We start from the raw sequence: 27,049 nt of genomic DNA, 5'->3' as shown, positions 1-27,049 counted from the left end.
TTACTGTCAAGCAGCGTTACAGTACACACTGATTTTCTGCAGCAATAGAGGGTGAATAAAAGTAAACTTTTTTTTTTTTTTTAAGGAAAATCTACTGTCAGAGTGTATGAGGCTGCTAAAGCAAGAATCATGCCTACAGTAAACTCTGGCTATATCCCCTTTTCCATAGATTTCTAGCCCCACCTGCTGGGACATATCTTCTGTGGCTAGAAAAATGAAACACTGAAACAGTGATTTTCTTGGCTTTTTTTTTCTTTTTTAAACATTTTAAAATAGGCTTAAATTTTGATTCCAAGTCCTGTAACTACTTTAGTTTGGCTTGGGGTGTCCATTTAAGGAGAAGTTGTTGATTCCCGTCTTAAAAGCAGAAGTTTGCTTTCACGGAATAATGCCTAATAAATCATGATTCTCTATAAAAATGTAGGAAAAGACATAAAAGAAAATGGAAGCTTCTTTCAAAGCACCAGCGTCTTTCATGGGGGCAGAGGAGGGAAGAGCAAAGACAAGACAATCCCTGGGCCTCTTCCCTTTTAGCAAAGGGGCTTAAATAAAAACTTGAAATTTAAAAGGGAAGGAAATAAAGCCAAAAGGAGGTGTGTCTGAATAATCCAATTGAAAGAATTCATGACTTTCTTACTGATAGAAGATTTAATTAGGCAGAGACGCAGGTCCAAATGCTCAAGGAGGATGCGAAAGCAGCGTGGCAAGCCCCCGGAGCTGTGTGGCGTTGGGTAGGACTTTGAGCCAAACTAGGAGATGCTGCAAGAGGGGAAGGTGGCAGTCGACAAATGGCGAAGCGACAACAGGCCGCATTGAAGATGGATTCCTAATCCGGCTATGTGGCTCAGAATGCGTTTTCTCATAGATGCAGGGATGGGATGCCTGGCCTTGTTCCCTCCATGAGAGGTTAAAACAGTTTAAGTCTTTAGGGCAGAACTGGAGACCCAGATGCCTTTGTGGACCTGCCCAGGAACTTAAATGTCAGTGGGACAGGCAGCCCTGGCAGGCGGGCAGGCCGGGGAGCGCGTGGGCCCAGAGCCTGCACCCCCGCTCCCTCCGCTCCCCGACTGCCCACTCTTCCAGCTGTCCAAGGATGTGGCCATGGGGGTGGCACGGGAAACCTCTCCATTTCCTGTGTCCAGGTAACTCCGGCTTTGAAATCCCTGCCCGGCCCCCCCTCGAGTTGGAGAGCTCTCTGGGCCCCTGCTTTACCACCCCGATTCTAGAGACACAGCCTCTACCATTTCCCGTGCGTGTGTGCGGCTGTGGGAAGCCCCTCCGCGGGGCTAGCTTTTCACCACCTGCTCAACTCCTGACTTGTGTTTTTCTGCCTCCCGCTCCCGCCCGCTCTAAGCCTGTGACTTCTAGAAGCCATGCTGACCTGTGGCCTCGTGTGTTGTCGTTTTCCTCAGCAAGCAGGTCTTGTGGTCTCCCAGGGCAGAGCCTGCCCCCCCTGCCCTCCCCAGAGCCCCCTAATGGGGCTCCGTCCTTGCAGGAGGTGGAACCTCTGTGCTCATGTCGTGTTGTTCCTGTTAACTCCACAGGGCCCGCAGATAACAGAGCGCCCGCTGTGGTGCAGCTTCAGCACCTCACGACTCCTGGGCTCCAACAGCCATCTGTACTTTGACTCTACCAGTCCATATGCTTTGGTTTTTTTTTAAAGAAATTCCAGAGATTGAACCCAGGACCACGTGTATGGGAAGCAGGTGCTCAACCACTGAGCTACATCTACACCCCAGAGAGAGTTGGTTTTTTCATGTTTCTTTTTTAGAAGGTACTGGGGGGAAACGGACTTTGGCCCAGTGGTTAGGGCGTCCGTCTACCATATGGGAGGTCCGCGGTTCAAACCCCGGGCCTCCTTGACCCGTGTGGAGCTGGCCATGCGCAGTGCTGATGTGCGCAAGGAGTGCCGTGCCACACAAGGGTGTCCCCCGCGTAGGGGAGCCCCATGCGCAAGGAGTGCGCCCGTGAGGAGAGCCGCCCAGCGTGAAAAGAAAGAGCAGCCTGCCCAGGAATGGCACCGCCCACACTTCCCGTGCAGCTGACGACAACAGAAGCGGACAAAGGAACAAGACGCAGCAAATAGACACCAAGAACAGACAACCAGGGGAGGGGGGGAAATTAAATAAATAAATAAATCTTTAAAAAAAAAAAAAAAAAATAGAAGGTACTGGGGATTGAACCCAGGACTCTGCGTGGGAAGCAGGTGCTCAGCCACTGAGCTACCTCTGCTCTCCTGATCCATGTGTTTTGCACCGCGGTGTGTTCGTACCTTCACGTGTGAGTGGGAACAGCTCTCAGATACCTGCAGGAGGAGGGTACAGCCTCCCCTGTATCCTCACCTTCTCCAGCAGTTTCAGATCTAGCTGCTATCTTAAATTTTTTTCTTCTAATTGACTTAAAATCATTTGCTTATGAGTGGATATTTGGTTAATTTCAGATTTCATCAGTGTGTCTGTGTCCTCTGATGCCCTTTGTTTATTCCGCTGCTATTCTAGAATCCATACATGAAAACAACAGAACAGATTGAGGAAACGGCCAAAGAGGGTTAGGCCACGTCTCGAGAGCGAGCCAGGAGTCAGGCAATAGGAGAGGGAGGAAGTAAGGAATTCATATACTGGTTCTCTAGAACTTCAGTTGAGGTTGCAACCGAAAGAGACAGAATTGGAGACTGAGATAAGTCTGAGGCATACATTTTTTTTGTTTGTTTTAGTGACTGGTAAACTTCTTTTGATCAGTGTTAGATCAGCATACCGTATCTATCAAAAGACAAACTCTCTGATGTTCTCAGCAGTAGGTGTTAAAATACAGAAAGCATATGAATATTCAGCTGTAAATAACTTCCAATAAATATTTTAATCCCCTGCAATTTTTGATGGTTTAAACATTTATGTATATGCAGTAATAATGGCTATAATCTAGCAGTTGCTGAATGTTTGTGCCCCTCAGTCCTGAGTACTTTGTATTTCTCAGCTTGTTCAAACTTCACAACAACCATGTATGGGAGAAATTACTGTTACCCTGACTTTTAAGGTTTTTGTTTGTTTGTTTGTTTTTGAGGTACCAGGACTGGGGATTGAACCCAGGACCTCATGTAGGAAGCCGGCACTCAACCGCTGAGCCACATCCGCTCCCCTGATTTGGCTCCCTCAATCTATTTGTTCATTGTTTGCTTATGTGTTTTGCTTGTTGTCTACTCATTTGTTTTTGCCTGTTGTCTGCTCGTTGTTTTTGCTTGTCTGCTTGTTGTCTGCTTGTCTGTTTGCTTTCTTTAGGAGGCACTGGGAACCAAATCTGGGACCTCCCATATGGGAGGTGGGCGCTCAACTGCTCGAGCCACATCCACTTCCAAGAATTTTTTAATGGACTTCTCTGCCTGAACAATAGTTTTGTTTGCCAATAATTTTCAAACCTTTTTTTACCACAGCCTTTACTAAGAATTGTACTTGACATTGTGACACCCAGTATCCATACATACACAGACAAATCTAAGTGACACAGAACTTTCCTAAAATAGCATTTACCCTTACTGTAAATAAAGCACTGTAAGATTTTCTATTTTACTCTATTTAATTTTTATAAAAAAAGAGAAAAGCAGGTTCTAGCCAACTACTTTGACATCAGGACTCACAGATGAGCTGTGACCAATAGTTTGGAAAAAAACACTTCCTCTTGCCTAATAATTCTAAAAGCGCCAACCCATGTCCTCAGGTCTGCAGACACTTTCATTTAGCATTAGCCAAAGTGAAAACACTGAATCTTTTTATAGATTTAAGGTAATTTTGCCTGGATAAGGCTGGTGACAAATTATTACATGACCTCAAAGAATAATGTCGCTGTGAAAAGGCCGTTTGGTTTAAACTTTGTTCCTCAGAGGGCCATGGAAACTCAGGGGTGGAGACACTTGAACTCCCACTCCCGCCAGGCCCTCGATCCTCTGTGCCTTTGTGTAGCCTGTGCTTGAAACACGCCAGGTGGGGAGAGCCTCCCCTCTCTCATACCCCCCTGCATCCCTTCTGCGTGCGGCAGGAAGTGCCCTCATAGATGGGGTTGAAAACCTCCCTGTAATTTCTTTCTATTCATTCTTATATCCCTTTTATCAACCTTTGAGATGTTTGGAAAAAACTCTTGGCAAAATTGAGTCCTGTCGAGTGCAAGCTGCACAGACCTAATAGCCTGTTTTTTCTTTTTTTTAAGATTTATTTACCCGCCACCCTTCATTGTTTGCAGTTGCTATCTGCTCTCTGTGTGCTCTCTGTATCTGCCCATCATCTCTTGAAGAGGCACTGGGAACCGAACCCAGGACCTCCCATATGGGAGAGAGGCGCTCAGTCACTTGAGCCACCTCAGCTCTCCAGTTTGTTGTGTCTTTCATTGTCTTTCCTCTTTGTGTCTCTTGTTGTGTCAGCTCATTGCGCCTGCCTGCCGTGCCACCTCACCTCCATAAGGCAGTGGGGACCAAACCCAGGACCAAACCATGTGGTAGGTGGGAACCCAGTCGCTTGAGCCGCATCCACTTCCCCTGATAGCCTTTTGCTAACCCTTGTGTGCTCATCTCACTGGCACAGGACCTGATGCAATGCACGGCTTTTGCAACGGCAGAGGAGTATCATCTTGGAACTCTCGCTCAGGATTTGGCCTCTCGTGGATATATTGAAGTAACAGGTTTGCCTCGAGGTACATCTTGAACCTGGGGCCAAGTATGTTAATATGTGTTAGAGAATAACTTTCTTACGATACTTTCTTAATAGACATTTGTTTTCACTTTATTTTTCATTTGAAGAATTGTATTGTAAAAGTGGTGTTGGATCTCCACAAATGACATAGCCAGATAAGAGTTTAAAATGTGTTCATGAGAACTTAGTTCTCATGGATTAAAGTCAATATGATCTATTAAGCTTTATTTATAGAGTAATGTTTATTTGGAGAGGAGAGTATGGGCCATGATGTGAACCAATGTATATGAGGTGCAGAGGTGCCCAAAGATGTACTTACCAAATCCAATGGATGTGTCATGATGATGGGAACGAGTGTTGTTGGGGGGGGGGGAGAGGGGGGGGTGGGGGGGGTGGGGTTGAATGGGACCTCACATATATATTTTTAATGTAATATTATTACAAAGTCAATAAAAAATAAAAAAATTTTAAAAAAAAAAAACAAAAAAAAAAACAAAAAAAAAAAGGCCATGTCACTTCATTTCTGTCCCATTATAAGGTTATTTTATATTACAGAAGAATCACGGAACTAGTAGAAATGTTGAGCCTTAAAATTACCAGTAAAATCCAGTACTTGAAAAATAGCAAAATTATTTCAAATAAAATACAATGACTATTTAGAAGAGAATAAAAATAAACGTAACTGAGAATTTCAGGGTCGGAACAGGAAGAATTCTCAAGAAAACAACCTGCTTTATATTAATAACTTCAAACACTTTGATGCAAGAAAGTTGTACAGTGATACTCTATAGCTGGATTGCCTAATACCCGGAAAATTTATGAATTTGCCCCAAATTAGCCAAAATAGCAGGGTGAAAATCCTGTTACCCAAAAGACATACTTGAAAAATGGCATTGTAATTTTTCAGCTTTGATGATTTGAATAGACTATGGGCCTGATTGATGGCAGAACGAAACGTAGTTGCCAGGAACACAGAGCTGTGTCCAGAGTCCCCAAGATGAGCACTTGCTCAGGGGCAGTCGTGAGGATGGCCCTGTGTGTGACCCGGTCGGGGAGGTGCCTGCACCACTTTCAAAGCCCTGGTCTTCTCCGGGACGTGCTAGGTTGCTTCTCGGCCACGTCGTACGTGAACGGTGCCTTGTGTAGATGTCATCCTTGGGGAATGACACTGACAAAAGGTAGTCTAGGATTTGGTCTATTTGAATCCCCCACCTCCAACCTCTACCAAGAAGGAGGAAGCGGGGAGGACCCTAATTTTACATTTAGAAATTATAGATCCCTCTTTTAACATATCAAGGTTGTTATATTAATATATTACTTATAACTTAATTATATATTTATATACTATTGTATATTACGTAACTATTTATCGATGAATATCAGTACTAATACGTGATTTAAGTATGTAATATTTAAATTGCTAAAATATTTAAGTAGTTACAGGTGATGCAGCGGCAGGTCTCGTGAATGCCCTTGAAATCAGATGAGTTTTGAAATGGTCAGTGTCTTCCCTTCTGTATACTTTCTGTCATGCCATCCCTCTTAAAATATATTTTAAAATGCAGCAGAATGAGTAATCTAAAAATTATTAAAATTGTATTATTAGCAAAATTGTCTTTAAAGGGAGGGAAAAAACTAAAATGAAACAAAAAAGAATAAAAAAATACGAAAAAAATTTTAAAACAGAGCAAACAGGATGTTACTACTCATTATATTATTAAGTTAATTTTTTAGAAATAAGTTAATTCTTGAACCTTAGTTATATAGAAACTAAGACTTTAATAATTATTAATTGGGACAGGGTTTACAGAGTCAAAAACAGGTTGTGTGAATGTTTTGTGAAGGTAATTTCTTAGGGTTTTTTTTTCATTTTCTTATTTTAAATGGTTTCAGAATGATAGGCATCGAATTATAAAGCACTTAGTGGCTCATAGAGAGATGATCTTAAGTACTTCATAAAAATGTATATTGGTGGCTCTTATACCTGTGTCACCTTGTGACAAAGCTCTTCTTTCATTTATTTTAAATTGCAGATGCAGCGAATGTTTTGGTGATGGGTGTAGAAAATTCTGCCAAAGAAGGTGATGCTGGAACAATGTTCTTCTTCAGGTAAGAGAAGGATACATGCACTGAGGGGTGCGGTCATGGTCAGGTAACCGTGTTATCTTTAAATGTTTGGGCATAATGGGTTCAGAATATTATTTGTGAGGCGTGGATGTGGCTTAAGCAATTGAGCACCAGCTTCCCACATGGGAGGTCCCTGGTTTGGTTCTTGGTGCCTCTTTAAAATCAAAACAAAACAAAAACAACATGCAAACAAACGAAAAAACCAACTCTGAGGAGCCGATGTGGCTCTGGCTGAGCCCCGGCTTCCCACTTAAGAGGTCCTGGGTTCAATCCCCAGCCGCAGTACCTCAAAAAAAAAATTATTTGTGACTTCAACTTCGTCATTTGATTCTTATTTGATCCAGGAGACGTTGCCAGTTTGAGGAATTCTCTGGTAAATCCTATTCATTTATAAAGAGTTATGAAAGCACGTAAATAATCTTCTCCCAGTTTGCCTTTATTTGTGAATCTGGATATCCTGTCACTAGGTCCCTGCAAAGCATCCTTTCCCACTCACCCGCCCTTCCCCTGGGCAGGCTGCACCCCCCTGCTGTCTTCTCCTTGCTGTCCACCTCGTCTCTCTCCTCCTCCAGCAGCTCTTTATCTAAAGTTCCCTCCTCAGAGACTTGAGACTCAGAGGCACATGCTTTTTATTGAAGGGTTTTCCTACCAAGTGCACAGAGCCACTGACCGAGAGAGGTGACGATGAGCGAAGCCGCTTAAAACAACCCCGTCTTCTCACAGCAGTGTTACTCTCTGGTGCAGCTGAGGAGACGAGGGTCACCCACAGTCGCGGACCGTTCTTGAGGAGCCACACGGGGTGCCGCCCGGCCCTCTTCCCCATCAGTGCCTCACCTTCCTTCGACCCTCATTTTAGAGACGATCAAGGTCTCCACCTTTAGGCCAAGCGGAACAGGAGCGTCCCGGCGAGCCAGTGAGGAATTCTGGGTTTCTGAGTTGCTCTAGTTCTGCGCCAACAAGTAGAAATAGAATGCAAGCCACAAGTGCAAGCCTCCAAAGTAATTAGAAATGGTGCAGTAGCCACATTAAATTTAAAAATAGGGTGGAATTAATTTGGAACAACACGAACGGTAATCCCGCAGTTTGCCTGAAATGAACTTTCATAATGCGTTGAACCCAACGTATCAAAAAGGCTACCACTTCAGCATACACCATGTAAGAAATGAGATGCCTTATTCGTCTTTCCACACCTGAGCCTTTCAAAGATTGTGGGCACGTTACCCTGCGGCTCATCTCAACTTGGACAAGGCCCTTTGCCCGGGCCCGTTCTCCACGTGTGGCTTCCAGGTGCCTCGTTGCACAGCACGGCTGCAGGCTGAAGGCTGCGCAGCTCCCCGACCTCCGCTCGGCCCAGAAGTGCTTCCCAGAGCCGGGCCCCACCCTCAGGCCCTCCCTGGGACTGCACAGCATCTCCTCGCTGGTCTCCCTGCCTGCCCACTGACCGGTCTGTCCATTGTATGCCGGGTCACTTTCACTTCATCTCTCCTGCATAAAATCCCGTGGATTTTGACCGTGTCCCTTCAGGCTGTGGCTCCCGCCTGCCTCGCTCGCCCTGGTGCCTGCCGTTGCCCACGTCCACGTCTCCCGAGGCGTGACCTGGCCCCCCATCGCCTCCCTGAGCCCTCGCTCTGCTGGGCCGCCCCCTCCTCTGCTCATTCGGAGCTCTGCTGCTCCTTGAGGGTGGGTGTGGCTCCCACACACATCCCATAGTAAGCACAGCTGTAACAGCAACTGTCAGGCTCTACTGTTACCAGTGGCGTAAGGGTCGGTTACTTCTAGATGGGGAGCTTCTGGAGACAGGAGCTAAACTAGGCTCAGCTTTGTGTCCTGGGCACCGAGCGCAGAGCCAGGCAGGCATCTGCACTTGGCTCAAGAATGTTTAAAGAAGGCCGTGGGCCGCCCATTCGCGCCTTCCATTTCCACCTCTCCTTCCTCACTGCAGCCGCCTGTTGCTGTAACTCCTCTTGTAGTTATGCCCGCAGCGGCTCAACACCTCCAACCTCAGAAAATCAGGCACAGCATGTTGGGTTATGGTTTTCAGAGCCAAGCCGATGTCCGACTCCTGTGGCTGCATCCTCCCTCTGCCCATACCCCATCGTGCTGCCAGGCTTCTGTGGCTTCCCTTTAGCTCAGTGTCCTCCCGGCACAACCAGTCATCGCGTGGTCCTTTGCTCACTTCCCGTGGCAGAGCCTGCCAAGTGAGAGCTAGGATGGGGTCTCAGAATTTCCTTCATCTGATTTCTTCCTGTTCGTCAGAATTGAACCAGGTAGAAAACAGCCTCGATGCATGAAGTTTTCCAGTGTGACAGTAATAGTTATTTATCCTGCTAACCACGTGAGAAGTCATGAATTTTGGAGAGGTCAGCTTTTGCCAAGAGTCAAAAAAGTAGCTCTTATTTTAGCAAATCCGTCTAGGGACCATATTGTCAAATTAATAAATTACATGTTTTTTAATTGTATTCTGGCTAGATTCCAGAAGTTAAAGTATGGCTTTATGTGAGACCTTAAATAACATATTTTGCCTTTGACTTAGTTGGTTCTCTCATTCTTTTAAATCAGGGAAGGAGCTGCTGTATTTTGGAATGTGAAAGACAAAACCGTAAGTATAAAGTATGCAAGTGTAAAAACTCCGTTTCTAAGAATAAATCACAAATTGTTAGAAGTATTAATAAAATAACTCCACAATCAGGGAGATAAGTTAATGGATAATCCACAACTACATTTGCTCTTCATTACATGATGTCCTAGCAGTTTCATCTTCCAAAATATGTTGTATTTTGGCTTATTTTTAAGTTCCCAACATTTTCGATTCTCTGGGCCCATGCTAATCTGTGGGGTTCAGACTTTCACCTTAACTACAGTAGAAACAGAAATACACTTTGCATTTGATAATCTGCAAAAGAATAAAGGACCTACAGTTAATTGGAGCTTGTTGCACTGAGTCTTATTTTGAATCGTGTTCCTAGAACTTTGAGTCATCACGAATGGTTTGATACACCCTTTTTAGAGGCAGTTTGGTAATATGAAGCAAAAGTTTTATATTTACCCAAGCAATTTAACACTTAGAAAGCTATCCAAAAGAAATAATCACTGTTATGCATTCTGAATTATGTACTCATCAGAGCGTTATTTATAATAGCAAAAATTAGAAATAACCAAATATGCAATAATACAAAGTGTATTAAATACATTCATAAGATAGAATATCTTGTACTCTAAAAAGTCATGTGAATATTTATTCCTGGAAAATTACTCACGTATATGAAACAGTTAAATTAAAAGAGCAGGTTACAAAATATAATCAATAGCATACACGTTGCAAGTTAAAAAATATGCCTCAAGGGGAGCAGATGTAGCTCAGTGGTTGAGCACCTGCTTCTCACATACAAGGTCCTGGGTTCAATCTCCGGTACCTCCTAAAAAAAAGGAAAAGATAAAAATATGCCTCATATAACCCAAGTTTTACTAAAAGGAAATATATGTGCACACACGCACTCACATGGGAAATCCTGGAAAAGAGGAAATATAAATAATTGATAAATATAAGAAAAATGATTCAACTTTCCCAATTAAAAAAAGTACAGATTGGCTATCGAAGTGCCAACAATTTAAATGGCTAAGACCCAGTGATTCTAAGAGTACGATTATAAATGTTGTTTGACTTCTAAAATTGGAAAAAAAATATTTCGGAGAGCAGTTTAGCAACATTTACTCTTTTGATCTAGCAAATTCTAAAGAAACATTCCCAAAAGGCCACAAAGATATGCAGAAGGATGGTTCTTTGCCACATCGCGGTAGTAAGTAGTCAAAGCAGTCCCCTACCTGTGGCCATTTAGGCTGGTTAAGTAAATTACGGTTCTTCAGTTAAAGAGAATAGCGCTGGGAAATGTCCATATGCATAGAATCCCATTTTATACAGTCAATCAATCAATGCACATAGACACACAGGAAATGGAAGTCCAGAAGGCTTTGCACCAGGTTTAATCAGGTTTACCTCTCGGGATCAGAACTTCCGAGAGCAGGGAGGGCATCTTCACTGTCTCCACATCTGGCCTGTCAAGTGCTTTACTTTTGCATTTTATTGTGAAGATTTGAAGAACACAAACCAAAATATTAACTAGTGATCTGCTTTGGGTAGTGGGATAATGATGATTTTTCTTTTCTTTCTGTTCAACTGTGTTTTTCAGATTTCAAAACCAATGAGTATGTCACGCCAGTTAAATAGTACATTGCTTAAGTCGTAATATTAAAATTGTGAAATATGACAGTGAAATTATCTTTTCCTTTAAGCAACAGAAGGGATAGCATTAAATGCAGTGAAAAAATGTTAGGAGCACTTGCCCCCCAGCCTGCTTGTGCTTCTGATTCCTGGGTAATTCCCCTTTTCTTCTAGATGAAGCACGTGATGCAAGTTCTAGAGAAGCACGAACTCCAGCCCTATGAAATCGCTTTGGTATACTGGGAAAACGAAGAACTCAACTACGTAAAAACAGAGTGAGCCGCTTTCTCTCGAATCTGTGGAAGGAGCCCCCGGAGTAAGAAACCTGGGGCCCGGGCAGTGGCCTCAGAGGTCCACTTGTGGGCGAGGGGCCAGGCGCCCCTTCCGAGGGAGGCTGCGTGGGTAGGCGGCGGACGCGCTGCGGTCCTGCGTCCTGGCCCGGGAGGAAGGCGAAGGGCCGTGGTAGGGCGGGGAGAGAGGCAGAATAACAAGAAAGCAGGGGCCTTCCTGCCCAGCAAAGTGCCGACCATCGAGTCGGCAGGTGTGCCAGAAGGCAGTGAGGACAGCGGAGCTTTAGGAAAAGGGGGGAGGTCTCTAGCCCGAGGGTGCCAGCCGGGCTAGGAGGCGGGTGCCCAGGGCCAGTGCTCACTGGTACCCGCCATGCGCCAGGCTGCCGGGGCCTCCCTCGTGTCGTCTCGCCTCACCCTCGCCAAAGCCCTGGTTTTGGGATGGGCAGCCAGCCGGGAGGACAGCCCAGGCCCAGCGGTGCTGGTGCCGGTGGGAAAGCTGGAGAGACACAGGCAGTGAGGAGCCCGTGGGATTCCCTCCACCCTGTTAGTAGCCCCCCGAGAGCCCCTTCTCTGCTTCCGGCTCCTTCCGGGTGAAGCTCGTGCTCAGTCAGCTCTCCCACCGCACCCACCACCCTGACGGAAGTGTCCACCACCCGGCAGTCGAGAGGCCGGTCCTCGGCTGTCCGGGGCCCTGGGTCAGCTGCTTGGTCTCTCGTTGGGCAGGCAACACGGCTGTCCCCTAGCCCCCACGGGGCACATGGTTTTCTGACACCTGCCTGTGGGTTCAGGCGTCCACTGCTGCTCCCGGCTTTGGGCCGTGTCACCCTGGAGCCTCTCATCAACGCTGCTCGCTTTTCTGTCTCTTCATTGTTCTCCCCCGGAGTTGTCGGAGCAGATTCTGCCTCTCAGTACATCACCCCAGTCAGCTCTCCTTGTCTATCTCTAGTTTTTACCCTACATTTTTTTCCATTTATATGTGGCCTTTAGATTCACAAACCCTCCCTTCTCCCATCGCCCCCATCCATGCTAAATTCTCTACACGAACATGCCTTAGGTTTTTTTGTTGTTGTTTTTTTAAAAATATTTGATCATTTACTTTATTTTTACCCCTTCCCCTCCTCCCATACTGCTGTTTTTGCTGTCTGTGTTGTCTTCTCTTCTCATTTTCTCTGCTCTAGGATTCACCAGGATCTGATCCTGGAGACCGGTGATGTGGAGAGAGGTTCCCTGTCAATTGCGCTGCCACAGTTCCTGGTCTCTGCTGTGCTTCACCTTGACTCTCCTCTTGTCTCTCTTTTGTTGTGTCATCTTGCTGCATGACTCACTTGCACGGGTACTGGCTCACCACTCGGGCACGCTTTCTCTTCTTTTTTACCAGGAGACCCCAGGGATGGAACCCAGGTCCTCCCACATGGTAGGCAGAAGCTCTAGCACTTGAGCCACATCCATTTCCCATGCCTTAGTTTTTGATAACTTCCCACCTCCTTCCTCTTCCCCCCCCTCGTCAGTATGACTTTATATTACACTGTGTACTGTTGTGTTCTCAGCATTTTTTCCACTTAGCAACTTATTGCCAACGATCTTCCCTTTCTATTAAATATCCTTCTAACACATGCTTTTTAAAATTTATTGTGTGGAAATACCATCATTGAGCGAATCCCCTGCTGAACATTTAGATTTTTCCTAATTTTTTTTTACTTTTAAATATATGACCATAAATGTCTTCTGTACACAGCACTTTGCATCTGATTATTTCCTTAGGATGAATTTCTAGAAATGACGTTACGGAATCACAGGGGTATGCGGCTTGTATAAGACCCTGGAATGATTATGAAGTGGCTTCTTCAAAAGAAAAATGTGAAGTACTCTTTAAAATTGAAAAGGTTTTTTTTTTTCTTCCTTTTGTCAGGGGCCAGTCAAAACTTCACAGAGGGGAAATCAAGTTAAATTCAGAGCTAGATTTAGATGACGCCATTCTCGAGAAATTTGCTTTCTCAAATGCGCTTTGCCTTTCGGGTAAGTTACTGCTACTTGTCAGATAAAGCATTACACCATTTTCGTTTCACTGAAGAAGTTTAATTATGTAGTAATGGCCCTGGCACCTTTTCACAGGATGTTCAACAAAGCCTTAGCTCTCATTTTCTCTCGTTTTTTTTTCCTCCAAGAGAAAAAATACAGTATATGTTATAAAAAAAATAGTATCTGGGATGAGGTTACTCATTATTTATTAATTGCATGGAAAAAGCCTTACCCTCTCCAAAAATACTTTTTTTTTTTTGGTATTATTCCCACTGTTTTCCTCTCCTCTCTGCACTTGTGATCCGTAGGAAGTCTGTAGTCAGAACAAAGCCCACCTCCACAGGCCTCCGCGTGGGAAAGCAGGCGGGGGCAGAGCCGTGCACCTGAATGAAAGAGGTGGGGTGCCTGCAGCGCCCACGGCCTGTGTCCTGGGCCGCCACTCTGCACCCCATTGCCGCGGGTGCAGCCCCGCCGCGCCACACCAGGGGGCAGCAGAGACCCCGCGCCGCCCCAGCCCGGCCCAGAGCGGGGCAGGGAGGGCCCTTGCCTGGCTGCAGGGCTCCGTTCTCGGAGCTTCTGAGGGGTAAAGTGAGGAATAGGGAATCCCCCCGACAGGCTTTGGGCTGCAGCGTGGCTTGGAAACCTACTCAGTCTCCTCCATTTTTTTCACCCCACTTTGGTGCTATCCTTCATAATAGTGATTATTGTTACATTTCCATTTAAAATTTTTAGCTCATTGGCTTTGCTTCTTACACCCTTGTTGAAATGGCAGTGAGGATGTGCTGTAGTTGTGCCTTTTTATATAAATATCAACATGGTAAAGAAAATTCCATTGTCCCTCTCTTTCCCCCAGTGAAACTGGCTATTTGGGAAGCATCACTGGATAAATTTGTTGAATCTATTCAGTCCATTCCAGAGGTAATTATATCAATTTTATGCTCGTTTTCAAGGATTGTTTTCTATTTGGAGAAAAACAAATTTCCCAATCCAACAATATGTTTAGGAGTACAATAAACACTAGGAAAGCAACGCTGAAGTAAAGCAAAAAAGAACCCCCAATTACTTTTATTAATAAAATAATATTTTATTTCACATTGATTCTTTTGCTTTATAAAAGTTAAAATTCAATAAACTTAACTTTTCTCTGATAGTGAAATTTTTTTAATGTAACTAAATGAAAGTAAAAAGGTGAAAAGGAGATTTTGATCACTTTTCTTGGTTAAACGAGTGTTTTGCTAAATTATGAGACAAATATTGGCTTGAAAAATACATATATTAAAATTCCTAAATATATTAAAAGTAATTTTTACTGTAATTAAATTTGTTTTTACTATGAAAGAATATTCTGATTATGCTTTTGAAGAGAGGCCCTGCTTAACAGATTAGGAATGTGGATGAAAGGAAATGCTGATGGGAAATAAGAAAAGGGAATATAAAATTTTTACCTAATAAGATTTTGAAATCTCAGAGTGAGTTAAGAAATGCATCTGGGAGCTAGTCATCCAAGAATATTATTTACATGGAATCAAAAGTATGCTGCTTTAGAATACTATTGTAATGTTCAAAAAAATTTTTTTTCTCATAGGCTTTAAAAGCTGGAAAGAAAGTGAAATTATCTCATGAAGAAGTTATGCAGAAAATGGGTGAGCTCTTTGCCCTAAGGTAAAAATGTCTCTACAAAAAAATTATTTCATAAGTTAATCTCAAAGAAACATTCCTGTAGTTCTGCAGTAAGAGCAAACATTTATACCTTTAGGTGACTTGCAGGTATTTTCATTTCATTGATTATAAGCAGGCAGAACTCTTACCCGTTAGAAGCGAGTGGGCTATATTAAAACTGCTGGAAGAAAGTCTGCATATGCAAAAGAGGTCATAATTAATCTGTATTACACTCCCATCAGGAAGCATAGTAGATTTTTTTAATGCTTGACTTAATTTTTAAACTTTTATTTTATTTTATTTTATTTTACTTATTTATCCCCTGCCTCGTTGTTCGCGCTTGCTGTCTGCTCTCTGTGTCTGTTCATTGTATGCTCTCTATGTCTGCTTGTCTTTTTTTTTTTTTTAGGAGGTACTGGGAACTGAACCTGGGACCTCCCATGTTGGAGGGGAGGTGCACAATCACTTGAACTACCTCTGCCCCCTCCTTGTTGTGTCTCTCATTGTGTCTCCTCATTGCATCATCTCATTGCATCACTTCTTGTTGCATCAGCTCACCGTGCCAGCCTGTCGTGTCACCTTGCTGTCTTGCTCCTCATCTTTATGAGGCACTGGGAACCGAACCTGGGACCTCCGGCGGGCACCCAACTGCTTAAGCCACATCCACTTCCCTAGATGTTTTTTGAAGGTAGAAAGATATGTGCTAAAACGTAGATAATAGGAATTCTGCATTAAATGCTGTATAGACCCTAATATTCAGAGAAAAGTCATGTACAGTATTTCATTGAATCTGAGATACCCTAAGATACCACGAGAAAGGAAAAATGCTGCCAATTAAACCAGAATATAATGCTTTTTATCACAGAATTTTTAAATGTGTACTTTTGAAATTGGATTTTTAGTCTTAATTTAGATGTAAGTTCAGTCATGTTCCCTCTTGTGCATATTTAAAAAGGGAAATAACAGGAATAAATGGTTTGAGGCAATGACAACTCAAGCACAGTTGCCACCTCTTAAGACACCACCAATTTTATGGTACCTCCCCTTTTCAGAGATGCTAAAATGTGAAGAACTGTCTCCTAGGATTGATGGAATATGCTGGTGCGTCTTTTAAAAGAAATACCGGAAAAGGTTTTGAGTTTATTCTATTTTTATTAAATCCCTGGGGTTTACAGGAGGAAGCATCCTGGACAGGGTCGTCCTCCTCGCTGGACAGCAGCGCCCAGGGTCCCATCTCCTCTGGTGCGTGGAGTAGTCACCAGAGGCAGTTGTCAGCAGTTTACCTAAGAGCTCTGGTTCCGCACTCTCCTCTCCTCTCCTGGGCCGGAGCGGGAGAAGGGCCACGTGTTTATGCATTTCTCATAACTCAGGACCCGGATTCATGAAACTGACCCAAAAAAAAAAAAGGCCATTCAAAAGAAGCATCCCACAGGCTTTCTTTTCAAAGAAACCCAATCCTGAGCTCTCTGAGAAATCAGAGACCCCGCTCTCCTCCGGGCAGTGCGAGTAGATTCGGGTAGAGTGAGTCATCACACTCAGAACTCAGAGTGTGCCTGACTTGGTCCCTGGTCTCCTTCTGTAAGGCCTGCTTTTTATCCCAGTTTTCCTTTGTCTTCACAATAAGAATGCTTACGTGCTGTTAACAGGAATGTAGCGGCTGTGGCTAGCAACATGACGAGTTACAGTAGGAAACATTAAGTCGCAAACAAAAAGAAATACACGTGTATGCGTGGAAAAGGACTGACAGACACGACACGCTGGGGAGAGCAAGGGGCTCGAGTTGCACAGAGAGTGGGAGGCCTGCCGCTCATTTTCAGTCTTGTCCACTGTTTTACGCTCAGTACGGTAACAGCTCTGCACTTGTTTCCTTTCTTCCGTGTTGCTTTTACAATTTAAATGTTCATTGAATAATTTTTTTCTACCACCAAAAAGGTAGAAGTGAAACAATGAGGGGCAGGGGTAAATGAATAGAAATAAATCTTTAAAAAAAGACCCAGTGGAAGGAGGCCAAAGAAACCTGGTTAGGTGCCTGGAGGGCCTGGGAGAGGGGCCACAGGGGTAGACGTGAGGGTTGTAGAGTTACCTGCCTTTGCACCTTTTTGTGTTTTGAACCGTGTGAATTTTTACCTATCCAAAACACATGTACATGTATATTTTTTAATGTGTTCATGAGAAAGAAACAGGCTTAGAAGTTGAACACAAAGTGCGAGGGATTTTTTTCTGTCTGCCTCATAAATAATACTAGCATTAAAGATTGAATTACTTGGGTGGAGAATTTTGAGATCCTTTTATAAATACTTTTATTTCCATATTTCAAAGGTCACCGTTCATAGGTTTTTACCAAGCATCTTGTAAATATGAAATACCTTAGAGACTACGATTTTTAAATTCAACCTAAAAAAAAATGTTGTGAACAATGGTAAGTCTCACCTTTGTTTCAGGCACCGTATAAACTTGAGTTCGGACTTCTTGATCACCCCCGATTTCTACTGGGACAGAGAAAACCTGGAAGAACTTTACGATAAAACCTGCCAGTTCCTCAGCATCGCTCGTCGAGTTAAGGTACGTCCTTTGCACCTTGACTGAAAAGGAAAGACATGTCGTTTCCCGTGATTTGTACGACCGCGTGGAGAGAATTTTTATTTACATTAAGTCGATGTGTTTGACTTGGGGGAAATACCTCGTTGACTTCTCTCGGATTGCTTTAAGTTTCCCTCTCCCCGCATCCTGCACACAGGCCGTTTTCGCCTCATGTCAAAGGCCCTCTGACACCCGCTGGGTGGCCTGGGTGAGACTGGCCGGGGTTCAGAGCCCCAGCGGTCCAGGAGGACGGCCTCGCCTTGTGTCACACGGTCCTGAGCCATCAGGGTGACAGAAGATTGGACAGGGGGACACTCACGTGGGCGCAGGAGGCCAGGGAGGGGGAGGGGGAGGGCCGGCTGGTGTTTTGCCTCCAGCTGACAGGTGGAGGGTGGGAAGGCAGAGAGCCCGAAGGCCTGTGGCCTCAGGGCAGCAGCAGGACATCCAGATGGGGCAGGACGCCCGCTGGGAGGCGGGCCACGCATGTGCCGCCGAGGACAGTGTGGGTGAGCCGGGTGGGGAAAGTGCGGGCGCAGGGGCAAGTAGGGGAGGCGAGGACGGTGCCTGCGGGACAGAGGGAGGGGCCTGGGAGGGAGGGGGCAGACAGGCAGCGTGAGCTCGTCCCACAGGCTAAGGGAGGGCTCCAGAAGCGGGGTGCCCTGCGGGGCCTGGTGCCCCGAGCGGGTGCAGCCGGTGAAGGTGCTGCCGGTCTGGTGGCCGAGACAGTTGGTGATCCTTGAGAGTCCTCGGGGGACACTGGGGGAAATGAACCGGACAGGGGCCGAGGGGACCGGAAGCCAGGCACGCGCGCAGGCCTCTGGATGCACGGAGGCGGGGAGGAGCTGTGATCTTTTAATTTGGTGGTGTGGGGGAAAGGGGGGGAGGAAAGCGGGCTGCTTGTGGGTGAAGGGACGGGGCCCGGGAGAGGCGTGGCTGCAGGGAAGGAGCCTGGTGGTGTGTGCTGGGGCGGGGGTGGAAATGGGGTGGAAGGACCTGAGAAGCCGGGGCCTTTGAGACCGGAAGGAAAGCCGGGAGCGTCAGGTGGAGGTGAGAGGAAGAGCGGAGACTGTTGTTGGCGGAGGATGCGGCCAGTGCAAAGGCCCCGAGGCAGGTGCCTGCCAGGCCGGTTCGGGTAGCAGAGGTGCCTGGCCGGGTGGAGCAGAGTGTGCGGGGCCTGCAGGGGGGAAGGCCCCCGAGCCCGCAGTGCCAGGGTTCGGGCGGCCCCCCGTGGGCCCGAGGACTGCCCATTGGGTTTTGGGATGACCGTGGTCGCTGGACAAGGGCAGTTCCGGTCCCAGTGAACCCAGCGGCGAGTTGCGGTGAGAAAGGGAGGTGAGGACGGAGGGCAGGCGCGGCCACCCCTCGTCGTGGGGCTGCGGTAATGCAGAGCCGAGGGACGCGCGGGGGCCCGAGGAGGCGTGGGGTCGAGAGGAGAAATTCCAGCACCCGTGTCCTCGTGGCAGCGACCCGGCTGCAGTGGCTTCCTTCACTCCGCACGTGTCCTCAAGAGCCCCCGAAGCTGTTGCGTGTCATCAGCCCCTGCCTTCCTCTGGGTTTCCTGAACACTTCCTAGAACCCCTCTTTGACTTGCCTTCAGTGGTTTTGGTTGTGTCCCCTTGCACGGGCTTTGTAGCGGCTGCTCGAGGTGCTCCGCTGCACGTACACAACCCGCCCGAGGCTCCTCGTGTTGACGCTTGGCCAGGCGCAGTGAAGCATAGGAATCCACCACCAGCCAGTCCCTTGCTGTCTGATAAAAGCTCAAGTCTTGAGATACTTATAATCTCCGTTTCATTTCTTAAAGGAAAAAAGGTAACTATTACGCATGACCTAGCGCCACCACCTCACAGCCACGAGACACCACGTGGAGCGCCACAGGATGCTCTGAAATCTGACTTTCATTTCTTTTCAGTGGAGAAAATCAGTACTGGGGGGTTTGTAGTTGTGGGAGAAGGGCCGTAGCGCCGACCCCTGTACCGCGCTGAACGGAGGCCCCCGAGAGCCAAGCGGGTGGAGTCTGCGGCCGAGGCCTTGGGAGAAAGGGCCTGCGCGGGTGGGATCAAGGGCCTCGAGGTGGAATCACCCCAGGGTGCCCGGGGCCCCAGCTCCAGTGGTGGGCGTCCTCAAAGGACGACAGACAGACACAGAGAAGGTGCAGGCGGACAAGGCGGCACTGGAGGGACCACCTGGAGCCCCGGGGGCAGGCGGAGGGCAGCGCTGGGTCTCCCTAGAGCGGGGTTCTGTGGCAGGATGGCGGGGGGTCCGTGAGCTTGAACTGAAATTCAGAAACACCATTTTTGTGGGGACGCCTGGGTGCGGGTGTTATCTGTTAACTAATACACGGTACAGTGTGACCTTGGTACAGGGTCCTCGTCGTCACCCGACTGGCAGAGGGGTCCGTGGAACAGAAAAGCTTACGACCCCAGCCCCAGGCCTGCGGGGCAAGCACAGCCCGGGTGCGCCCTGGCTCAGGGCTGCTGGCCGCTGGCGCTGGAGGGAAGCAACCCTCTGTGGCTTGAAGCCGCCCGGGCTGCGGCGATGTCACAGCAGCCACCACACGCACTCCCTGAAGACAGGCCCCGGGAGCTGGAGGTTCTGAAAACCAAAGAGCGGGAAGCGGATGCGGCTCAGGCGATTGGGCTCCCATCCACCACAGGGGGAGTCCCAGGTTCAATTCCAGGGGCCTCCTGGCAAAGGCGAGCACAACAACAAACAAAAGAAACACAGAGGAAAGAACAAGATGCAGCAGAACCAGGGAGCGGAGGTGGCTCAAGCGACAGAGCGCTGCTCTCGCACATCGGGGGTCCTGGGATCGGTTCCTGGTGGCTCCTAAAGAGAAAGACGAGAAGAGAAGACAAGCAGACACAGAAGCACACACAGCGAATGGATGCAGAGAGCAGACCGCAAGCACAGGCAGCAAAGGGGGCAAATTAAAAAAACCAAAAAAACTAAATAGCCAACAATCCCTGAAAATCCACGTAAACATTCCCAGATTTATTTAAGGGAAGCAGATGTGGCTCAAGCAATGGCGCTCCTGCCAACTGCATGGGAGGTCCCGGTTTGGTTCCCGGTGCATCCTGGAGAAGACGAGCAAGACAGTGAGTGACCTGGTGCAGTGGGCTGGCGCGGCGAGCTGACGCAACAGGATGACACAGCAAGGACACGCGAAGAGGAAACACAGCGAGAGAGACAAAAAGCAGGGAGTGGAGGTGGCTCAAGCAGTTGAGCGCTCTCTCCACAGGGTAGGTCCCAGGTTTGGTTCTCAAGGCCTCCTAAAGAGAAGACAAGCACACAGTGGGTGGACACAGAGCAGACAACAAGCACAAAAACGAGGGTAGGGGAGGAAATAATCTTAAAAAAAAAAAACAAACCCTGAATAGCCAACAGTCCCTGAAAATCCACTTAGAGGTTTCAAGAGTCATTTAAACTCTCTTCACAAATCACATGCCATTTCCACACCTCTCTGAGCCCGCGCTGGCCCCCGGGGAGGGCAGCCACAAGGGGAAGCAGCCGCGTTTCGGGGAGAGCGCTGCGGGGAGCCGGCGCTGCCCCCGCGGCTCCCCGTCCCTCCGTGAAGCGGCCGGGAGGTGGAGAGGCCTCTGCCAGGCAGGCGTGACGGACCGGCTGGCCGGCCGGGCGCGCTGGGGCTCGGGGGCCTGGCCACGGCCCCGGGCCTGGCAGCTGGCTCGAGGAACGCGCGTGTGCGCGGGCACGATGGCCACGTGGCTCAGGCACCACCTCACTGTGCAGCACACGCTTGCAAAATCTGTTTCTGGAAAACTCTCGTTGCAGAGCAAGTGAAAACCGTGCTTGTCCAAATCCCTTCGGCACCCGGCCTTCCGGGGCGCGCTCGCCCGTCCCCCTGCGTTTGTCTTCCCAGTGTCGGGGGCGCCCTGTTCTCGTGGCTGCTGTCGCCTCTCGGCCCGACTCGGTCCCCACAGCTGCTCGTCCTTCGTCCCGCTCCCCAGCCTCACCCTCAGAGACACCGCCCTGGTGGTCAGGACGCAGACCTGAGAGTTCCCGGCCGCCTCTCTCAAAGCGCTTCCTCCGCCCCCCGGGGGCGGTTCGGCCGGGGGCCTGGGGGGGGCCTGAGGAGGCTGGGGGGGGCTGCGAGCACTCGCGTCCCCTCGTTGTGCCGTGCTGGCCCCACAGGCACATGGAGGGAGAAGGACGAGCCGGTCCCTCTTGTGAGCCACGGCAGACAACGGGGGAGGCTGGCGGCGCCGGGAGAGCTGTTGCTTGCTTTGTTTTTTATTTTTTCCCCAGAAGATAGAGGAGCCTGGAGAGAAATAGGGGCGACGGGGCATGACACGTGCTGCAGGGCAGAGCGGGAGCAGGAGCGGGAGCAGGGGAAGGCCGTGCGCTGACGGCGGCTGCCCTCCCCGGCGGGGCCCGCGTCCCTCGCCCCCCGCCGCCCGAGCAGCTCCGTGCGCGCCTCGCACATTTGCCTCCCAGATGTTCCCAGTGACTCACCGGGTCTCAGAGCCTCCGATGGGCGCCCGCCTGCGCGTCGCTCCCCCCGGGCCGTCAGAGGCCGGGACGCCGCTGTTCCCTCCTGTCGCCGCCCTTCCTGGCGGAGGCTCCCGGGTGGCACCCGCTCATGGACGCTCCAGAACTGACCGCGATGAGGTTCCAGGACGCAGCTCGTCCTGTTCCCCACCGACCGCTGGACCCCTCTTTCCTGCTCCCGGCAGTGGCAGGACCCTCCGGCCTCCCCCACCTGGTCGTCCAGCCAGGAAACGGGGTCCTCCTGGGTCCTCCGGGTCCTCCTGCGCCCTGTCCGCTCTGCTGGACGGTCCTCCCGCCTCCTGTGCAGACGGTCACCGGCCGCCTTTCCGCGGGCCCCCCGCCGCGCCTCACCTGGGCCCTTCCACTTCCCTCCCCGCCGCCCTCCCGCCCCAGCCCGGGCCCCTGCAGCCCCTGCCCCGCAGGCGGGAGGGGAGACAGGCCCCCGCCCCGGCGCCCCGGCTCCTCGGCTCCTCGGCAGGGATGGCGGGGCTGGGCTGGGCCCCTGATCGGGGCGCTCCGCTGCTTTTCTTACGCTGCTGGGACGAGTTACCAGAGACTCTGCCGCTTACCCGCTCGAGTCTCTCGTGTGGTTCCAAGGGCCAGCGGTGTGACACGGCTCATCGGCAGTGTCGGTCTTTTCTTTTTAAAGATTTATTTTTTATTTCTGACCCCCCCTCACCCCCCAGTTGTCTGCTCTCTGTGTCCACTTGCTGTGTGTCCTGTGTCTGCTTGTATTCTAGTCAGTGGCACCAGGAATCTGTCTCTCTTCGTTGCGTCAGCTCTCTATGTGTGCAGCGCCATTCCAGGGCAGGTTGTGCTTTCTTTTGATCTGGGCAGCTCTCCTTACGGGGCGCACTCCTTGCGTGTGGGGCTCCCCTACGCGGGGGACACCCCTGTGTGGCACGGCACTCCTTGCGCGCATCAGCACTGCGCATGGGCCAGCTCCACACGGGTCAGGAAGCCCGGGGTTTGAACCCTGAACCTCCCGTGTGGTAGACGGACGGTCTGTCCGTTGAGCCGCATCCGCTTCCCTGCAGCGTCTTCCTGGGAAGCACCCATCGCCTTGCCTTCCCAGCTTCCCAGCCACCTGCAGTGCCCGTGGCCCCGTCCTCCCTCCGGCCGGGGTGGGTGGAGTCCTCGCATCGCCTCCCCCGAGCTGCTCCGCCTCTGCTTCCCTCTTCAGGAGCCCTGAGAGCCCAGGTCATCCGGGATCCTCCCCGTCCTCAGGTCCCTTAGGTCCTCGGGCAGCCTCAGTTTCCCCTCGCCACGCAAGGGGAGCAGGCGGGGACACCTGTGGGGACCCTTATTCTGCCCGCCCCTCCCTGGGACGTCGCAGCTCTCGCCCCTGGTACGAGCTCACCTGGAGCTGCGCCTCGAGCACTTCCTCCAGAGCCGCCCCCCGGCCCCCACGCCGCCGCCTCTGCCGCCCCCGGGAAGCCCCCCTGTATTTCTTGCTTCCTCCGCTCGGCGCCCCCTCAGGAGCCTGGGCGCGCCGTGGTCAGGGCGCTCCCGCCAGGCCAGGGCCCGTGCCGCCCTGGCGGCCCTTCCTCCCGGCGCTCACACCTGCCGGCAGAGGCCCCGCAGGCGCCGGGACGGTCTCCCCGGCATCGCGCTCCGGCTGCGTCCTTCCCTTCCCGGTGGCGTGCTCTGCGGGGTGGGGAGAAGGGTGCAGCAAGGGGCTCCACGCTGACCACCTCACCCCGGCGGCCCTAGAGGACGAAGGATTTTCCTAACCCTGACCTTCGAGGCCAGGACTCGGCTGCCGCGGCCTGCACAGGCGGCTAGGCCCGGCCGGTGTCCGGGACCAGGGGACTGGACGTTAGGCTGGCCGAGCCAGCCAGGGTCTTGGGGCTGAAGGGTGGGGCGACGGGCAACATGACAGGGTTGTAGGTACCAGGAGGGTGTCCCCAAAAGAAGGGGGCGGGAGGTGGCGAGCTGGGCAGGCAGCAGGTGACGAGCTGGGGGCAGGGTGGGGGCAGGGCTAAAGGGGGTCTAAGTGCAGGAGCGTGGAGGGAGGAGCAGGAGGCTGGGAGGCCGAGCCTTCGAGGGGAGGCTGGCATCTCAAGCGGGAGGGGACCGAGTGGCGCGGGGCATAGGGCTTTATTTCTTGGTAGCACGTGGAAGAGGGGAGAGTAGGGAGCCAAACTTTGTTCAGGATGAGAGCACTTACGCCAGCGCAGAAAAGAAGTTTGGAGACCCAAAAGAAAGCAAAACCACCACACTGACCATTTGCAGGAGGTTATCGAGATAGCTGGTAAAGGGGTGCCAGGTCTGCTGGCATCTGAAGTGCAGGGGTAGCCGACGTGGCAGCCGGGGCGGTTGGGAGTGGCGGTGTCTGTCGTGTGCCACCTGAGATGCAGGTTGACCAGGGTGACCACTTGCGTTGGGGAAAGGCTGCGTTTGAGGTGCTGGCAGGATGCCCACGAGACCTCTTATAGGAGTTAGAGACCCCGTCAGCAGAGAAACCAGGACCAGGCGTTCATCGTGGGCACTTGCCACGGGAGAGGCTTTTAGAGCCCAGAGGCGGGGTCCCAACGTGCGCTCGCCGTGCGGGAAAGCACTCAGGTGACAGGGACCCTCCAGTCACCAGCCTTGAATCAAGAGCCCCGCCTGCCATCGAGGAGGACCGCTTCGTTTGGCAGTAGTGGGTCCTGGCGAGCACCCGGGTGGCCACGAGCAGGTGGCACCGCCCGCTGTTTCTGCCCTTAGAGCAGCGACAGTCTCCCAAATACATCTTCTGGAAATGACGTTAGCGGTACAACTGGCACGCGTCACGGAGAGTGACAGTGGGAGCCAGCTCAGGAGGCAGCGGACACTGGGGAGGACAAGAGCGTGCCAGGAGGACAGGCTTCGGCGTGTGTCATCTGTTGGCACAAGGAGGTAGAGAGACTCGAGAAGGGCCGGCGGTGGCAGAGGGGAAGCTGGTAGTTGTAGGAGAGGAAAAGCCAACAGGAGTGTGGACCTCAGGGTGCTGCCCACTGCTTGGTAAACTGAGGTTTAGCCCTGAGCAGCTTTTAATAGCTTTACTAACGAGGCTTTTGGAAGTCTCGGGAACTGTGATGTCCACAACTCCTAACGGTGGAGGAATAAGCTGGGTGGCGAGGAAGCTGTCCTTTAGTCAGGGCTGGAAGTGGATGGAAGAGAACTGCTTCAGGAGTTTGGAGAGGGTAGCACGCTTAAAGGTGAGCTTGTTCAGAGGTGGTCAAGCAGGCAACAGATAGAAGGAGATTGGCACTGTTGGCAGCATTAGCACAGGTAACAGGACCGTGAAGTCCATGTGCCTTGACGTGTCGTCCCTCATCAGGCAGGCAGCTTAGTGCCCGCGCAGCCCAGTGAACGTGGTGCCTGAGCACACTTCCAGCAGCCTTCGCCCCTGCGACACCTGCCTCTGGGGACTGTCCCCCCCAAGCCTGTGCCGAGGCACCATTAAGGCAGACCCTGGGCCGTTCCAATTTAAAAGCAGTGCCATCTAGTAGCGGGCGGGCCAGGACGCTGGTGGGTGGACGGTTTGCAGCAGTGAGGCTTGAACCCTTTTTTTGTGTTTAGCAGGGGGTGACAGTTTTTGTCATCTTCAGGCCATGCTAAGAGAATCACATTTTCAAGTTTTCCTTTTTAATGCCTCAATCCAAGGGCAGCTACCAAAAACTAGGACTCAGAAACCTTATTTTTAGCTTTAATCAAATGCAAGAGCTTTGATAGGCATTTTTTTTTTTGATGCAAAGTATTTTTTGCTGTTAAACCTGCGCATTATAAAATGTCTCAGGATGGAGTCACAGGTATCTAATACCACTGGCTGACGGCCTTTGGGAAGAGGACCAGGGACAAGAGTTGAAAGGATCGTTTCCCACCATGTACCAGTTTAAACCCCGGGGAATTTTGAAGCATCTTAGCCTTAACGTCAACCTAAAATCGTAAATGTAATCACAGCCCGCCGTCTGCCCATCTTCTCGCCCAGGTCATGAACGAGAAGCTCCAGCACTGCATGGAGCTCACGGACCTGATGCGGAACCACCTGAACGAGAAGCGGGCGCTGCGCCTCGAGTGGATGATCGTCGTCCTCATCACCATCGAGGTGAGGGGCCGGGGACGCTGCAGGCACCGAGAGCTCACCGAGGGGGCGCGGGCTTGCTGCTAATTACTTCTTTTAGAAGCGAGGGAGGTTTCAAGCGACTAAGGTAGTATCTTGCAAATGCCTTAAATGTAATTTTGAAAAGATGATTTTCAAGACAGCGTTTGGAGAAAGTTCCAGCTGTAAATATACGTGTAGCCCACCATCAAGTACTCATGCCTCAGGTTTGGAGCTTGTCATGTGGAATAGCAAATGTTTACTCTTTGGGAGCTTTTCTCTTTTTCTTCTTAGGAAAGTTGTTTTAGTTTGTAATGACAATTTGCTGTGAAATAATTCATTTCTTCTTGTTATCCTAAGGTCATGTTTGAACTGGGAAGAGTACTTTTCTGATCAAGTGATGATACCCAGAGGAAAGTGTCATTGAAAGATATCTTCAAGTTCTACAATCAAAAGTAGATACTACTGAGTGCTTTATGTGTATTTAGTTTTTTTTAAATCGAGATATCGTTATAGTGACCTTTTTTCAGCCCCTAAACATACTGCTGCTTGAATTAAATAAAAAATGCAACACTATGAAGGGTATGAGCTGGGCCTGTAACTGATGACAGTTCAAAAGGAAAATGTCTATTTGAGCCTAAAGAACTTTGGAAAACCGTAGCACCCAGGAAATCTACACAAAGATGATTCTCCAAGCTGGGGGGAAAAAAAAAAAAAACCATACTAGATTTTAGGTACTATCCCAACGATGGCCCTGGCCAGGACAGAACCACCCAGGAACTCAGGAGTGTTGAAATAAATGAATAAAACGAGGCAGGCGTCTGACGGCAGAGCACGGGTGCCATGCACTCACCGGCACTATGCCTGTATCAACGAGCACGTTCCATCCTTTCACCAGTCCAAACGG

The 27,049-nt window shown here is 49.8% G+C and overlaps 1 protein-coding gene across 5 annotated transcripts in view; it reads left to right on the top strand.

Annotated features, from left to right (window-relative positions):
- Positions 1 to 26,718, top strand: part of RMND1 (required for meiotic nuclear division 1 homolog) — a 37,213-nt gene extending 10,495 nt beyond the window's left edge. For 3 of the 5 annotated variants that reach the window (XM_004460383.4, XM_071212542.1, XM_058289535.2), the window contains 10 exons: positions 4,569 to 4,677; positions 6,710 to 6,785; positions 9,363 to 9,402; positions 11,197 to 11,297; positions 13,222 to 13,328; positions 14,185 to 14,249; positions 14,917 to 14,993; positions 17,432 to 17,552; positions 26,032 to 26,148; positions 26,503 to 26,718. In XM_004460383.4, coding sequence (XP_004460440.2) covers positions 4,569 to 4,677; positions 6,710 to 6,785; positions 9,363 to 9,402; positions 11,197 to 11,297; positions 13,222 to 13,328; positions 14,185 to 14,249; positions 14,917 to 14,993; positions 17,432 to 17,552; positions 26,032 to 26,148; positions 26,503 to 26,535 — 846 coding nt within the window. In that variant the 3' untranslated portion in view covers positions 26,536 to 26,718. Of the gene's footprint in view, positions 1 to 4,568; positions 4,701 to 6,044; positions 6,175 to 6,709; positions 6,786 to 9,362; positions 9,403 to 11,196; positions 11,298 to 13,221; positions 13,329 to 14,184; positions 14,250 to 14,916; positions 14,994 to 17,431; positions 17,553 to 26,031; positions 26,149 to 26,502 lie in introns of those variants that run through there. The other 2 variants (XM_071212540.1, XM_071212541.1) reach the window with 2 other exon arrangements.
- Positions 26,719 to 27,049: the final 331 nt, after the last annotated feature.

This window comes from Dasypus novemcinctus, chromosome 28, assembly GCF_030445035.2.
Source record: "Dasypus novemcinctus isolate mDasNov1 chromosome 28, mDasNov1.1.hap2, whole genome shotgun sequence".
NCBI lineage: Eukaryota > Metazoa > Chordata > Mammalia > Cingulata > Dasypodidae > Dasypus > Dasypus novemcinctus.
Note: the sequence above shows the minus strand (reverse complement) of the source record. Positions and strands in the feature narration are given on the sequence as shown.